General features: G+C 41.0%; 1 protein-coding gene across 1 annotated transcript in view; it reads left to right on the forward strand.

The window, feature by feature from the left end:
• Positions 1-16,615, forward strand: part of snx2 (sorting nexin 2) — a 79,578-nt gene extending 62,963 nt beyond the window's left edge. Inside the window, exons 13-15 of the mRNA XM_072516536.1 lie at positions 15,130-15,210; positions 15,299-15,370; positions 16,100-16,615. Of these exons, the coding sequence (XP_072372637.1) occupies positions 15,130-15,210; positions 15,299-15,370; positions 16,100-16,150 (204 nt within the window). The 3' untranslated portion in view covers positions 16,151-16,615. The remainder of the gene's footprint in view (positions 1-15,129; positions 15,211-15,298; positions 15,371-16,099) is intronic.
• Positions 16,616-17,863: the final 1,248 nt, after the last annotated feature.

The following is a 17,863-nucleotide window of genomic DNA, read 5'->3' on the forward strand; positions in this document are numbered from 1 at the left end:
AACACTGCAGCAGGCTAAACACTGAAATGTGCGCAAGGTGGTGGAAAAACAAACCGAAGCTGAGTCACGCTTGTGGACTGTGCCAAGGTTTCCTCAATGTAGAGGAGATCATGTTGTGATGTGAGCAGTGTGTCCAATAAATAAAATTGAAAGAAGTACATGTAAATTGTGGCTTCACCTGGAAGAAGTGAGAAATAGGTGGAGAGAGCAGGAGAAAGACTCTTATTCAGGAAAAGGAAGGGCGTTGGAAGCCCTGGGTTGGATTGGAGCATTAGAACAGATGCAGCTAAGACAAACTAGGAGGATGGTATGGAATCCTTGCAGGAAACGGCATGAGGAAGACTGCACTTTTTGATCTCCCATACCCCCAGGGTGTTCTCACTGAACCCATTGTTTTGTCAGTCCAGATGGAAACTCATCCCTGTTACTTCGTAGTTACATAAAGTCACATTTGCAATTTTTTATTTTTGGCTATTCACGAATTACTTTGCCCTAAATTTAGGCCCTTGCATTGTTCATTTGTCATGGGTGAGCCCCAGCTCCCCATGTCTGAGTGGTCTACTCTTCTAGGATATGGGTATGGTTTTGGTGCTGTGCAGGGAAGGGTGCTGTGCAGGGAAGTGAACAGCAAATCCTGTCTGATAATTGCTTTTGGTTACTAAAGTTGCCTTGTGCCTTCATAAGAAATCCTACATCACAGCTTGTAATCTAGGACAGAATAGTTAGGGTGCAAAAAAAACAACTAAATGTATTGACAAATATTGAAGCATGTATAACTAGGGGTTGAATTGTCAAATGAACAATCAATGGCATAGTAAGCTATCCTGGGTATAGCGTTTTTAATTTGCAGAAGAACATGCATTCATCCGAGCAAACTCCGTTTTATAACGTTACGGAAAGAGCTCTGCTTTCAGAAAGGTGTACGATAACTTGGAATTCAACAAAATCTTTTCTGTAGCGGTAGGGACAAAAGGTGCTGAATAAATATTTTTCGTAACTTGTGTAATTTGTTTTATCCTGCTTCACAAGGAAATTGAGGAGGTAGGAAGCTTTTAAAACACCGGTTCAAGTAACTACCTTCACCCTGTATAGTTACTTCAGTAAAAATGTACTTTGCAATTTCATGGCTGTTTTATTGCCTAATTTTTAGAAATTCCTATTAAAACCCCAGTTGCTGAACAGTAGCTGGTACATTGCATGAATTTAATTTTAATGATCCCCTTCATTATAGCTTTCTTGTGTTAATTAAAGTTTCTGCAATTTGCTTCTTTCGACTTTTCTTTCCTTGCTTCTGAAGCCTTTTATTCTTTAGATTTAGGTCCACAAGTGCCGTTTGCTGTTCTAGTATCTTGATCGTGAGCTTTACTGATCAGTGCCTGCTATGTGAAGTACATTAATGTCCTTGTCTTCCTCTACCGTGTTCTAATTGAGATCTGGTAACCCAGTGCAAAATGGGATCAAAAAACCATGTACCTTATATTGCATGCATAACTGCTAACCGTGGGGCAGCATGGTTAGCACAGCTGCACATGGCACCGGGGGCCTGGGCTCGATACTGCCCCCTGGTCATGGTCCGTGGAGTTTGCACGTTCTCCCCTTGTCTGCAATGGTCTCAACCCCCACACCCAAAGATGTGCTGGCTAGGTGGATTGGCCATGCTAAATTGCCCCTTAATTTGGGGAAAAAAAAGAATTGGGTGCTCCATTTTTAAAAAAAAAAATAACTGCTATTTGTAGGACAAGCTAAAGGAGTCGCTTGTGTTCAAAAAGCTTACGCATGGTTGTGAAAAGCGTGTAAATACAGGTTTTTATTTTTAGAGAAGTGAACCCTTGCTGTGGAAACAGGCGAGCTTAATTCTGGCAGATTTAAAATCTGATTATGTACTAAAATAATGACTACTAAATCAATACCCCTCACTTACTTAGTAATTCAAGTATTATAAGACAAAATATATATAGTTGCTAAATTTGTGCAAAAGCAAATGCTATATAATTTGAATGCGCACTGAAATCAGTCATGTGCCACGGTTCATTTGCTCAGTTGCTTATGAAGTCTAGCTTGGGTTCCCATAGACTGAGAATGGTGGCCTGTATCTTGATGTGAAAGAAGTCACTGTAGAAATTTAATATGGGCTTGATGGTAAGAAAGTTGTTCTTTCCACCTTGAGTTTTGGTAATGATTATTGAACTGGTTGGTTGTTAGGAAGTATAGGAAATGCATAAAGCACTACATATTGAATCCAGCCTGGCCTCTGGATATAGTGATGGGGAGAGTTGACAACAAAGATCCCAAGACTGAAGAATTGCAGGGTAGAGGGAATATGATTTGTGCTTTTTATTAGAGCCACAGAACAAAAGTGGGTGGGAAATGTAGAGAAATAAACAGCTGTTGAGCCTCGGAACCGAGTATGAGTAGATAAAAAATATTTTTCATAGTCAATTCTCTGGAACAAAGTAAGACCTGTTCATGTTGCTGAAGCCCTTTTTTGGAGAATATGGGGCAATTGCTCTTCCAGTTAAAGGGCAACTTTGTTCATGAAATTATGTTGGCAACTTTGACCTCTTACATAGATACATCTTCTGCACTGTAAATTCTATGACGTTGAGATATCTATGACATAGAAGATAGGAGCAGGAGGAGGCCCTTCGAACCTGCTCTGCAAGTCATCACGATCATGGATGATCATCTAACTCAATAGCCTAAAAAAAAGTGTAAGGCTGAGAAGCCATAGTCAAAAATCAAACAGGGCGACAGTATAAGGTACAGTGACTGAGGGGAGCTCAGTGAATAGGACCAGGAATACTAAAAGGAATAAAACGGGAAGTGAAAACATTAATGGTAAGCGACGCGGCAGGTTGTTACATGAAGATATGGGTTCAACGACGAGGAAAATTAGCAGACGGGTTAAGAGGAAATGTAACTTGGGGGAGGTTACTGATCAAGGTGTTAAGATTCAAAACAGAGGTATAAAAGCCAATATAAGTGTACTTTACCTGAATGCTCGTAGTATTCGGAATAAGGTAAATGAGTTGATGGCGCAAATCATCGTGAATGACTATGATTTAGTGGCCATTACTGAAACATGGTTAAAGGATGGTCACGACTGGGAGTTAAATATCCAAGGGTATCAAACTATTCGGAAGGACAGTGGATGGTAAGGGAGGTGTAGCTCTGTTATTTAAGGGTGACATCCGGGCAACAGTAAGGGATGACATTGGTGCTATGGAGGATAAGGTTGAATCCATTTGGGTGGAGATCAGGAATAGTAAGGCGAAAAAGTCACTGATGGGAGTAGTCTATAGGCCACCAAATAGTAACATTATGGTGGGGCAGGCAATAAACAAAGAAATAACTGATGCATGTAGAAATGGTACAGCAGTTATCATGGGGCATTTTAATCTACATGTCGATTGGTTTAACCAGGTCGGTCAAGGCAGCCTTGAGGAGGAATTTATAGAATGTATCCGCGATAGTTTCCTAGAACAGTATGTAATGGAACCTACGAGGGAACAAGCGGTCCTAGATATGGTCCTGTGTAATGAGACAGGATTGATTCAGGATCTCATAGTTAGGGATCCTCTTGGAAGGAGCGATCACAATATGGTGGAATTTAAAATACAGATGGAGGGTGAGAAGGTAAATCAAGCACCAGTGTTTTGTGCTTAAACAAAGGAGATTACAATGGGATGAGAGAAGAACTAGCTACGGTAGACTGGGAGCAAAGACTTTATGGTGAAACAGTGGAGAACCTTCCAAGTGATTTTTCAGTGTTCAGCAAAGGTTTATACCAACAAAAAGGAAGGACTGTAGAAAGGGGGAAAATCGACTGTGGATATCTAAGGAAATAAGGGAGAGTATCAAATTGAAGGAAAAAACATACAAAGTAGCGAAGGTCAGTGGGAGATTAGAGGACTGGAAAATCTTTAGGGGGCAACAGAAAGCTACTAAAAAAGCTATAAAGAAGAGTAAGATAGATTATGAGAGTAAACTTGCTCAGAACATAAAAACAGTAAAAGTTTCTCCAAATATATAAAACAAAAAAGAGTGGCTAAGGTAAATATTGGTCCTTGGAGGATGAGAAGGGAGATTTAATAATGGGAGATGAGGAAATGGCTGAGGAACTGAACATGTTTTTTGGGTCGGTCTTCATAGTGGAAGACACAAATAACATGCCAGTGACTGATGGAAATGATGCTATGACAGGTGAGGACCTTGAGAGGATTGTTATCACCAAGATGGTAGTGATGGGCAAGCTAATGGGGTTAAAGGTAGACTAGTCTCCTGGCCCTGATGGAATGCATTCCAGAGTGCTAAAAGAGATGGCTAGGGAAATTGCAAATGCACTAGTGGTGATTTACCAAAATTCACTAGACTCTGGGGTGGTCCCGGCGGATTGCAAACTAGCAAATGTGACACCACTGTTTAAAAGAGGTAGGCAGAAAGCGGGTAATTATAGGCCAGTGAGCTTAACTTTGGCAGTAGGAAAGATGCTGGAATCTATCATCAAGGAAGAAATAGTGAGGCATCTGGATGGAAATTGTCCCATTGGGCAGACGCAGCATGGGTTCATAAAGGGCAGGTCGTGCCTAACTAATTTAGTGGAATTTTTTGAGGACATTACCAGTGCGGTAGATAACGGGGAGCCAATGGATGTGGTATATCTGGATTTCCAGAAAGCCTTTGACAAGGTGCCACACAAGGTTGCTGCACAAGATAAAGATGCATGGCATTAAGGGGAAAGTAGTAGCATGGATAGAAGATTGGTTAATTAATAGAAAGCAAAGAGTGGGGATTAATGGGTGTTTCTCTGGTTGGCAATCGGTAGCTAGTGGTGTCCCTCCGGGATCAGTATTGGGCCCACAACAGTTCACAATTTACAAAGATGATTTGGAGTTGGGGACCAAGGGCAATGTGTCCAAGTTTGCAGACGACACTAAGATAAGTGGTAAAGCAAAATGTGCAGAGGATACTGGAAGTCTGCAGAGGGATTTGGATAGGCTAAGTGAATGGGCTAGGGTCTGGCAGATGGAATACAATGTTGACAAATGTGAGGTTATCCATTTTGGTAGGAATAACAGCAAAAGGGATTATTATTTAAATGATAAAATATTAAAACATGCTGCTGCGCAGAGAGACCTGGGTGTGCTAGTGCATGAGTCGCAAAAAGTTGGTTTACAGGTGATTAAGAAGGCAAATGGAATTTTGTCCTTCATTGCTAGAGGGGTGGAGTTTAAGACTAGGGAGGTTCTGCTGCAATTGTATAAGGTGTTAGTGAGGCCACACCTGGAGTATTATGTTCAGTTTTGGTCTCCTTACCTGAGAAAGGACATATTGGCACTGGAGAGAGTGCAGAGGAGATTCACTAGGTTGATCCCAGAGTTGAGGGGATTAGATTATGACGAGAGGTTGAGTAGACTGGGACTGTACTCGTTGGAATTTAGAAGGATGAGGGGGATCTTATAGAAACATATAAAATTATGAAGGAAATAGATAGGATAGATGCGGGCAGGTTGTTTCCACTGGCGGGTGAAAGCAGAACTAGCCTCAAAATAAGGGGAAGTAGATTTAGGACTGAGTTTAGGAGGAATTTCTTCACCCAAAGGGTTGTGAATCTATGGAATTCCTTGCCCAGTGAAGCAGTAGAGGCTCCTTCATTAAATGTTTTTAAGATAAAGATAGTTTTTTGAAGAATAAAGGGATTAAGGGTTAAGTGTTCGGGCTGGAAGGTGGAGCTGAGTCCACAAAAGATCAGCCATTATCTCATTGAATGGGGGAGCAGGCTCGAGGGGCCAGGTAGCCTACTCTTGCTTCTACTCCTTCTGTTATAATCCTGCTTTCTCCCCATAGTAGTGCTATGTCCAGCCGCCTCTTGAATATATTCAAAGTTTTAGCATCACCTACTTCCTTGTGGTAATGAATTCCACAGGCTCACCATTCTTTGTGAAGAAATGTTTCCTTATCCCTCTGAAATGGTTTACCCAGAATCCTCAGACTGTGATCCCTGGTTCTGGACACACCCATCATTGGTAACATATTCCCTGCATCTACCCTGTCTAGTCCTGTTAGAATTTTATAAGTCTCTTGATCTTCTCTTTCTCCCCCCACCCCCAGCTCATTCTTCTGAACTCCAGCAAGAACAATCCCAACCCAGTCGATCTCTCCTTATGACAGTCCTGCCATCCCTGAATTCAGTCTGGTAAACTTTTGCTGCACTCCCTCGAGCAAGAACATCCTTTCTCAGAGGAGCAGACCAAAACTGTGCACCATACTCCCAAGTGTGGCCTCACCAAGGCACTGTCCAATTGCACCCTGCTTCTATACTCTACCTCTTGCAATGAAGGCCAACATACCATTAGCCTTTTACCGCCGGCTGCACCTGCGTGCTTGCCTTCACCGAATGGTGCACAAGGACACCCAGGTCCTGCTGCGCACTCCTCTCCCAATTTACAACCATTCAGGTAGTAATCTGCCTTCCTGTTTTTACTTCCAAAGTGAATAACCTCGCACTTACCAAAATTATACTGAATCTGCCATTGATTTGCCCACTTCCGCCCAACCTGTCCAGATCTTGCTGTAGGATCCCTGCATTCTCGTCACAATTCACCCTCACCTAATTTGGTATCATCTGCAAACTTTGATGTTACAATTTGTTCCCTCATCCAAATCATTAATATATATTGTGAATAGCTGGGGTCGCAGCACCAATCCCTGTGGTACCCCACTGGTTACTGCCTGCCAATTTGAAAAGGACCCATTAATTCCTACTCTGCTCTCTCTCTCTCTTTCTCTCTTCCCTCCCCCCCCCCCCCCCCCCCCCCCATTCAATGAGATAATGGCTGATCTTTTGTGGACTCAGCTCCACTTTCTGGCCCGAACACTGAACCCTTAATCCCTTTATTCTTCAAAAAAACTCTCTGCCAACCAGTTTTCTATCCACCCAATCCCATGCGCTTTAATTTTGCACAATAATCTCTTATGCAGGACTTTTGTCAAACGACTTCTGAAAGTCCAAATATACCACATCGATTGGCTCCCCCTTGTCGACTGTACTGGTCACCTCTTCAAAGAATTCCAACAGATTTGTTAAGCATGATTTTCCCTTCACAAATCCATGGCCCTTGCATAATTGGTAAATTCCCCTCCAACTCCCATTCCCCTCCAACTCCCTAATTCGATATTCTTGAATTGGCTGCAGAAACTTTTGCTTGACCCAGCAGATGGCAATACGAGGATATAGGTATGAGATTCTACCATCTACTTGAAAGAAGCTTGAAGTGCCTAATGGCACCTCCTTGCAGAAGTGTTTAAGAAAACTCACCACTTTGGAAATTTAGCATTTGCAAAATTTAAACAATGAAACCATCTTTTTAAAGAATAAATCTCATCCAGACCATTGCAACTCTAGTGGGAATGTAAATGACTGAAGCAAATCTGGATTTCAAGAATGATTAAAGAAGGATTTGCTTAAGAAGCAAAAATGTTTGATATCTGCATTTTAACATGGCAGAGGCTACCTTATTCTAGATATCCAAGCAACTAGTTTGAAGAATTTCCCACTGTTATGTAATGACCCCATCTGTTGCATTATGTGGCTTTGTGAATTATTTTTTTGTTAGGATTCAGTTTTGTGGATTCTCACCTGATGGTGCCAGTGTAGTTGAGCCAGCAAACGTGGACATCCTACAGAGAAGTGTGATTTTCTCAGCCAGGCCTTTTGACTAATCTGGATAATTTTTATGTCCACTTTCTAGACACCATCTAAACCTTGTTACGACTAGCATGCTCTTTATTTACTGTCTTTAGGTCATCTAGGGTATGTGGATACTTGTCCATTTAAGATTAAGGCTGTGCTATAACAGTTTCTTCATGTGTGAACTCCATGATGTACCTCAAATCTTGGAATAGTCCTTTTTGTATTTGTGGAAAACCTGTTCTTTATCAGTGAATTAAGGTGAGTGGTTTCCTATGCTTTCAGGGAGTAGGATGTTGAATCACCGCTGAAGGGTGCCAAAATGCAAAGACTTGATCACTTATTTAAAAAAACAAATACAAATGCAGGCCTGAGAAATCCCAAAGCAACCCACTGCAAGAGCATGATCAAATTTTCTACCCTTTGGAGATGCTGAAAATGAAGGGCTACATTTGGCAGACAGAACTCTGTACTTGGTTATACATACACCACAGTTAATGGTATTTGCAATTCTTCTATTAAATTATACAGCTTGTATATAGAAGAATTGCAAATACCATTAACTGTGGTGTATGTATAACCAAGTACAGAATTCTGCCTGTCAAACGTAGCCGCCCTTTGCTTCAAGTGGAATAAACTCGTTGAGGGGAAAGTATTTGTGATGAACAAAAAAAAGGCTCTAAGCATTTTCCTGAATGTTCCCTTCAAGCCCATGTTTTAGGTTTGCAAACTTTACAGCTTTGCTAGGATAGACCAATCAGTATGACATCTGAATTATTTTTTTTAAAGCTATCTTGTGAAAGATTGCCTAAATCTTTCCTGAGGAATTCTAGGTCATTGTGTACTTGTCCAAAGCATATAAGCAAAGAGTAAACACCTGGAAAATTTAAGGCCCTCTTCCAGGCAGGTCCCACTTGCCACTGATCTTATTTGGGGGTGAGATCATGGAAGATTTCGACCATTTTCCATATCTTGGGAGCCTCCTTGATAAAAGCATGAATGGACAATGTCACATCTTCCACATCAGCAAAGTCATCTGCTGACTTGGCTGGAAAGAAAATGGTATGAGTTCAGGTAAATTACAATGCGTCCCCTGACTTCGATACCTACATCTTTCTCTGTGAACACAGATGCAAAGTGCAACCTCACCGATAGGGGCAGCATGTGGTGCAATGGTTAGCACTGCTGCCTTACGGCACTGAGGACCCTGGTTTGATCCCAGCTCTGGGTCACTCGGTGTGGAGTTTGCACATTCTCCCCATGTCTGCATGGGGCTCACCCCCACGACTCGGATGTGCAGCATAGGTGAATTGGCCACACTAAATATCCCTTAATTGGGGGGTAAAAGAATTGGGTACTGTAAATTTATAAGTTGGGCCCTACTCTTACCTGGTCAACCCCCTGCTGTTAATATACTTGAGCACTTTTGGATTTTCCTTTATTTTACCTGCCAGTGCTTTTCCATGCCTCCTCTTCACTCTCCTAATGTCTTGAGTAACCCACTGCACTTCCTATATTCCTCTAGGGATTCTGCTGTTTTGAGCTCTCCATTCCTGCCCTAAGCCTCCTTTTCTCATTGAACTCTGGATATCCCTTGACATCCAGGGTTCTCTGGAGTTATTGCTCCTACCCTTCACTATCATGGGAACATGCTGGCCCTGTACTCTAATTCCTTTTTGAATGAATCCCATTGCTCTAATTTAGATTTTCCTACAAGTAGCTCCTCCCAGTCAACTTTGGACAGATCCTGTCTTTTATTAAAATTGGCCCTCCCACAAAGAACTTTAATTTCCGGTCTATCTTTCTTTGTCCCTTTCCAAAACTAAATTCTACTGAGTTATGGTCACTGTTTTCAAAATGCTCCCCCACTGAAACTGCTTTCACTTGCCTGGTTTCATTCCCTAAAACCAGATCCAGCACAACTCCCTCCTTTTGTAGGTATATGTTGACATTAAAAAGCTCTTGAAGAATTAAGTGTGTAAGCCTTTCACACTTTGATTATCCCAGTTAATATTGGGGAAGTCAAAATTCCTGACTATTAACTGATTTTTATTTTTTTTTCCTACAGTTCTGAGATTTGTCTACATATCTGCACTTCTATCTCTGACTTTTTGGGGGCCTATCGTATACTCTCAACAATGCTATCGCCGTCTTAGGTTCTACAGAGAATAGACCAGATGAACATGTGACTGGAGAGATAGTAGGAGGGAGGGAGTTTACTGAGGTTTGGGGACCAATTCTGGGGACCTGTACAAGCTGGATCATTTGCACCCCAGCACTAATACCTCCATAGCGTATTTCCTAATGCTGTGGGAGGATTCAAGAGTGGCGCGGGGCTAAGAATCTGGGGTTTGGGGGGGGGGGGGGGGGGGGTAGTAAAGAAGAGAAACACGAGGGAAACTAGGATAGAAATTAAAGGCAAGTGGAGGAAACTAGGGCTAGCGGCAAATAGGATGATGGTACAAAACCCATGTGATAAAACATTGGGAAATCTGGCACTGAGCATTTGCAATAAGGTAGTTATCAGTTCAAATTGGTATGCACTCGTACTATATTGTGATTACGGAGATACGGTTGCAAGGCAGGGAAGTGCTATCCAAGGGTATCCAATATTTAGAAAGAACAGACGAGGAAAGGAGGTGGGGGTGATGGTTAAGGATGAAACCTGTGCAATAGTGCAGGAGGATATTGGATCCTGTAAATTCAAATGTACAATCCATCTGAGTGGAGCTAACCAGTGTCTCTAAGAAAGGTTTTTGTCTTGACACAGGGCTTCAGTGATGTCATTGTGTGGGTAGAGCTGGGCTGTGGCCCTGAGCTGTTTTTGGTTTTGCTTTCACATTTGGCTGCTGTGAACCTGGTGTTTTGACCTGTCTCTCTTTCTTCATTTTAAAGAGTTGTTCCAGTAACCCACCCATTGATTATAGCTGCCTGCTGTTTTGGTAACTTTTCTTTAAAAAAAAAAAAAAAAAAAAAAATTTTGGAGTACCCAATTCATTTTTTCCAATTGAGGGGCAATTTGGCATGTTCAATCCACCTACCCTGCACATCTTTGGGATGTGGGGTTGTTTTGGTAACTTAACCCTGCTGGTGAGGCAGGGTCAGAATCTCCGGAAAAGCCAGTCTTATTCAAGTGACAATGCAGAGTGCTGAGCCATGCCCTTGAAAAGGGGGGTTTTGGTTTATGGGATTTTGTTTTTGAATTAGAACAGTTAAGGGGGAATTTAGTTAAGGGGGAATTCAAGTGTTATACGTAGATTAATCTGTTTGTAATGGATAAAAATTCTTGCTCTGTTGATGCAAAGTTCTTGGAATGAAGCCTGTTAGCAAGACTTTTGAACCACACCTCAAAGTGAAAGCTCTTGTGCTCATCCTAGCCAAATTCAACAAGTTATAGGTCAGGTGAACTCCATAATATACTTTGGGGTTTAACCCTGGCCCATAACAAAAGCAAGGAGAAGTGGGAAAATATTTGTGGGAGTTGTCTGTAGGTAGAGGGGATGGCACTAGACAGGAAATGCAAGGCCCAGTTAAAAACGGTGCTACGGTAAGCGTGGGTGACTTTTAATCTAAATATAGATTGGGCAAATTAAATTATGAATCTCTGTTTTTTTTATTTTTTAAGACTAGTGCTGAGCCGACTAGGAAACATTCTCATAGAATTTACAGTGCAGATCTATCCTAGATTATTATGCAATGAGGAAGGGGTTAATTTGTGGGGAACTTTGGGAACAGTGACCATAACATGAGAATTCTTCATTCGAATGGAAAATGCAGAAATGTGATTCGAAACTCTGGTTTGAAATCTAAATGAAGGACATGCAAAGGTATATGGCAGAAGTTGAAGATTAAGTTGAAGGCATGATGGTGAATAGAGAACTGCTAATATTTGAGCAAGTTGCAAGTTATCCATTCCTTTCTGGTGCAAGAGGCCCAACATAGCTGACAAAATAAATTAATGACTGTATTAAATCCAAAGAGTCCCATAAAGTTGCTAGAAAAAGTAGCAAGCCTGAGGATTGGGAGCATTAGCAAAGGAAGATTTAAGAGGGGAAGAGAAGTGAAGTGTTGAGGTGAGAAAGAGGAATTGAAGGAAAGAAATTGTTGAAGTAAATGGGACTGAAAGCCAATAAATCCCCAGGGCCTGACTTCTTGCATCCCAGGGTACTAACGGAGGTGGTTATGGAAATAATGAATGTGTTGGTTATCATCTTTCCAAGTTCTGTAGATTCTGGAGCAGTCCTGGCAGACTGGAGGGTGGCAAGTATAACTGCTATTTATTTTTTAAAAAAGGGGGGTGGTGGGGGGAAGAAAATGGGAGAAGCATACTGTTAGCCTAACATCAGTAGTTGTTTGGGGGGGGAGGGGGGGGGGAGGAATCTGTTATAAGGATGCAAAGCAGGGCACTTGGAAAATACCAATGGGATTAGACATGTTGACATTTATGAAGGGGAAATCCACATTTGACGGATGTGATGTAACTCTTAGAATATATGGTGTATTTGGATTGTCCTACATAAAGGTTAATGTGCAAAATTAAAGTGCATGTGATTGGAGGTAATACATTGGCATGGATTGAGAATTGGTTAACAAATAGTAGGAATAAGTGGCAGGCCGTGACTAGTGGAGTCTGCAGGCATCAATGCTTGGGCCCCAGCTATTCACAATTCCATCAGTGATTTTGGATGTAGGAAGCAAAAGTAATATTCCCAAGTTTACCAATGTGGGAACACCCGAGTGGCGAGGAGGATGTTCAGAAACCGTGAAGATGATTTAGACAGGCTGATTGGGCATTTGCATGGTAGATGCAGTATAACATGGATAATTGTAAACATCCACTTGTAGAAAAGCAGAATGGTGATAGATTGGGAAACGTTTAGAAAGGAACCTGGGTGTGTCCTTGTACACCAGTCACTGAAAGCAAACATGCAGATACAGCAAACATTTAGGAAGACAAATGCTATGTTGACCTTCATTGGAAGAGGACTTGAAGTGAGGGAGCAAGGGTGTCTTACTGCAGCTATGATTCCACACCTGGAGTAGATTGTGCACTTTGGTGTCCTTGTCTAAAAGGATATACTTGCCACAGGTAGTGCAGTGAAGGTTCACCGGACTGACTCCTGGATGAGATTTGTCATATGAGAGATTAGGTCGATTGGGCCTGTATTCACTGGAATTTAGGAGAAAGGATCTAATAGAAATGTATAAAATTCTGACTGGGAGGGACAGATTGAATGCGGAGATGTTTCCTCTGACAGGTGTCCAGAACAAGTGAGTATCTCTGGATAGGTCATTTGGGACTGATGAGGAGCAACTTCTTCAATCAAGGGTGGTGAAGTTATGGAATTCTCTGCCACAGAAGGCTGTGGATGCCAAATCATATATTTTAGTAGAAAAAAAGTGTCAAGCGGTGTGGGGAGAGTGCCGGAGTATGGCATTGAGATGCAGCATCTGCCATGATGGTGTTGAATGGCAGAGCAGGCTAAGGGCTGAATGGCCTACTCTTTTTTTTTTTTTTTTTTTTTTTTTTCTATATTCCTCTGTTTCAATCCTAAGGGACTGCCAAAGATGACTACTCAGGGCATGAAAGGCACTCTAAATACATGCAGATTTGTGCTGGCAATTTTTCACGTCCCTTCTCTCTCTCTATCCCTCCATATACACTGAACTCCAGTCTCCATTGTGTTTTGTAGAGATCCATCACCCAACTCTGGGTATTTAAACCAGAGTGCAAATATCAACCAACACCTGACTTTTGTCTTGTAATATTGGTTGGCATGTATAGCCACTAATTATGAATGGCTGTGATTGCACTTGGTGAGGCACAGGAGTAATATGTCCCTCTGGAAATTGGATTTGAAAACCAAATGTTTGACATGCAGTACACAAATATGGGTGCTGCATACTGTAAGCAAGATGTCATGTGTATGATTATAATCAAATACTACAGCTGATGGAATACATTTAAATCAGTCAAGAAGTCTTTTGAAGGAGAAAACGCCACAGAAGAAACATGGCCGACCAAACTCTTGTGTACTTGGCTGGTTTCTAAATGGCAGTGGCTTAGAGTAGCAGGTGAAATTAATAGCTGCCTGGCAACCATGCCCATACTCTATTGTAAATCTTTTCTCCATTTTTGTTCAGTTCCCATGAACAGTGCAGCTCCCTAGTCTTATTTGCAGCTCCCTCGTCTTATTTGACATTAGTTCTAGAATTTTAACCCACATCTTGCTCATTCTGATTTATTTCTCCTTTACTTTATTTCCCTTCCTCATTTTTCAGCACCAGTTCCCAATGAGGAATAAAGTTGAAGCAAAATGTCAAGATTGAGCTTTTTGCACCACATTATGCAAGCAGGCCTAGGAACTCGAGTCTCTGGTGATGGTGGGTGATGAAGAATTGGGAAGTGAGGGAAGGATGTGACTAGTATTATTAATTTTAAAATCCATCCCTGCTTAATGCACAACTTGGCTTGTAGTGCTTTAGGGTTAGTCATCTCATAGTTGAATAAGCATGCTGTTACTCACTCAGTGCATTGTATTTGCATAATCAATTTTTTTGAGGTGTTCTTCCTTCTGCATGCCCGGTCTACAATAGGGTAACTTTTGATCTTCCTCAAACTAGAATATGCAATTATCAAAAATTTACTTAGCATTTTGGTTGAGCTCCCATGGAAGATGAAATTTAACAAAGATAGAACTAACATAAAACTTAATTTCCACGCCCTTGTAGTTATGACTATATTCAAGTTGCATTTTTTAACAGCAAAATACCCCCAAGGGCAGCTCAGATTGGATTACATCTTGATAGAGGATGGACTAAAGATGGCGGAAAGCCTCATTGGGTGATGGTGGAGAAAGATGTAGTGAAGCCATTTTTAAAAATATGTTTAGGGCATATATTTGGCCTTCTCAAACTTATTCCTCACCTTAAGTGTGGATAAATCGCCATCAATCAGCTCTTTACCTCCTGCCTTTCCTTACGATAGAATATTTTTGAAATTTCTAATTACATCAATCAATCTAAACAATACATTTGAACTAATTTTACAATCTGACTTCATGTGATTGAATGTTTTTATTTGGTTGCTCGTGGACTTTGCAATCTCTTTCTCAGCTTTCAAAGTTAATCTCTTGCAGTTGCAGTTACATAATGTGAATTGTCAGTTTAGTTTTTTCAAATAGGAATTGCTTTAATTACTGAATCAATGTAATTTATTCTGCCTTTAAATTCATAATACATTGTCTACCTTTTCACAATTTCACAATTTAACTTGAAAGATGCCCGAGATTCATCTACTTTTGTTGAATGAAATTTGAACACCAGTTTTGTCCAATTAGTTGCTTAGAACTTTTTGCCAAAGGCTCTATAGCTGTATGCAAATATTCTAAATTTTGGCTGTAGAACTAATTGCCTAATTCGCATTTTTCCCCTTCCAGTGGGAGGCCAGAGTTCAACAAGGAGAGAGGGACTTTGAACAGATGTCAAAAACCATTCGCAAGGAAGTTGGCAGATTTGAAGTATGTGGAATGGTCAAGCATCTGAGTAAATTTACGGCTATCTAAATTGCCCTTTAGTCATCCTTTGATCTTTGTATCTCATTTTCAGAAAGAAAGAATAAAGGACTTCAAAACTGTTATAATTAAGTACCTTGAATCTTTAGTGCAAACGCAACAACAGGCAAGTGATTACCTTTTTTTTTCTGGCTAATTAACCAGGTATTGTAATTGTAGAAATGTCTATTGACCACTACAGTGAACCCAGAATGCCCAAAGAGGAGGCCAGTGTACTTGACATTGTCTAAAGCTCAAAATTGACACAAGGACAATGATCTGTAAAGTGACCTGAATTGTCAAACTATAGAACTTGACTTCTGGCAATATCGGTCTGGTTTTCATAACATGGGCACTTTTGATTTGCACATTATATTAATCTTGTGCATGGGGAGTGCAATTGATGTAATCGAAGAGTGTCCAGTAATGCTCTTAAATTGTCAGTTTATATAGCTGCTTTATTTTGATTCATTCCAGAGCAACCAGCGAGTGACCAAACGGGGTGAGATCCATAACGTGAATTCAGTCTTGGTGTGAATTTACTTCCTCCAAATCTATGACTCAATGCATTGATTTTACTGACCTGAAGCTCTTTGGGTGTCCAGATGTCTGGAAAGATGCTACATATAAATGCATGTTTTCATTTGGGTTGGGGGGAAACTTGCCATGCAGAATCATCTTTTCAGCTTTTCCAATTGTCCATTTAATTTATAGGCATGGACATAGAGTTTGAGCTTCCCAATATGATCTAAAATATAGGTAGAATTGAAGTACCTGCCCTTCAGTTTCTATAAAAGTTTTTCCAGATGTTACATTCCATTTGGGAAGCTAATAATCTCTTGGAATTATTTTTCAGTTAATTAAATACTGGGAGGCATTTCTGCCTGAAGCCAAAGCGATAGCCTGAATTCCTGATGAGATGAAGAAATGTGGCCTGTCTCTTGTTTACAACTGGTTCCATACTAAGCACTGACTACAGAATTCCAACTTAATGACCACTATTTTAAAATTGTAATATTGTATTACTGAAGTGGTTTAATAGAAGATTCCTTTTTTTTATTCTGTTGCATTATTAACCAGCTGCATGGCCTAATCCAGTCAGAATGAACTGGACTGTGGAATGAAATTCTGCAGGAGTTGCTGAATTGAACGCTACTGTGCATCTTTAATTAAAAAAAAATTGTGGAGAAATATATTGCCAGTGCTGGAACTGAGATTTTGCTGTGAATGATGCTTGTGTTTCATTCTTGAAGATCTATTACTGAATTTTCATAACTAATTGTAAATTGTGAAAGCATAAATCAGCATTCCTGTATAGAAATCATGAATTTTGTGATCTTTGTTACTATAATAAAGGGATATACTTAATGCACTGCAACAGTACTAGTGTTTAAATACATAAGTCCTCTTGAACACAGATTTTTTTAATGTAGTGGAATGTCATTGGCAAGACCAGCATTTGTTGCCCATTCACCTTTTAATGTGATGGTGAGGCAGGCTCTTCAACCATTGTAGTCAAAGTGATGTATGGTGCACCCACAGTACTGTTGGGAACTTCCAGGATTTTGACCCAGTGACAATGAAGGAGTGACAATATAGTCCAGGTCAGGGTGGTGGAGGGGAGTCTGCAGGAGGTGATCGCATTCAACTGTTGCCCTTGTCCTTCCAGGTAGTGGAGATCATGGAATTAGACCGTTGGAAAAAACCTTGACGAGTTACTTTGTTTCATCTTGTGTATATCAACACTGTTGTCACTGCCTCCCTAATCGAGAGGAATAAATGTTTACGGTGGTAAATGAAGCAGGCTGCTAATTCCTGGTTGGTGTTGAGCTTCTGGAGTGTTGGCACCACACCCATCCAAGCAATGAGTATTCTTTCACACACCTGACATTTGTGCCTTTTCAGATGGCTTTGGGGCATTTGGAGCTGAATTACAGCAAACTTTCCTGTTTCCAACTCTTGTTGCTGCAGTATGTGGCTGTTACAGTTGGGCTCCTGGACAATGGTAACTGCAGGATATTGGTAGATGTGGTGGCTGACATTACTAAGTGACCATTACTAAGGAGAAGGTTCTGGGGAAACAAAGGTCTGAAGGCGGATAAATACCCTGGACCAGATGAATTACACCCCAGGGTTCTAAACATTTTAGCTCAGGAGATTGTTGAGGCATTGGTGGCGATGTTTACGGAATTACTGGAGGCAGGAAGGATTCCAGAGGACTGGAAAGTGGCTAATGTAACGCCCCTGTTTAAGAAAGGAGGGAGGCAGAAGATGGGAAATTATAGGCCGGTTAGCCTGATTTCGGTCATTGGTAAGATGAGTCCATTACTAATGATGAGATCATGGAGTACTTGGAAGTGCTTGATAAAATAGGACTGAGTCAGCACTGCTTTGTCAAGGGGAGGTCATGTCTGACAAATCTGAGTTCTTTGAGGAAGTAACAAGGAAGTTAGACAAAGGAGAACCAGCGGACATGATTATTTAGATTTCCAGAAGGCCTTTGACAAGGTGCCACATAGGAGACTGTTAAATATGTTAAGAGCCCATGGTGTTAAGGGTAAGATCATGGCATGGAAGAAGATTGGCTGACTGGCAGAAAGCAGAGAGTGGGGATGACGGG

This window comes from Scyliorhinus torazame, chromosome 9 (assembly GCF_047496885.1).
Source record: "Scyliorhinus torazame isolate Kashiwa2021f chromosome 9, sScyTor2.1, whole genome shotgun sequence".
Taxonomy (NCBI): domain Eukaryota; kingdom Metazoa; phylum Chordata; class Chondrichthyes; order Carcharhiniformes; family Scyliorhinidae; genus Scyliorhinus; species Scyliorhinus torazame.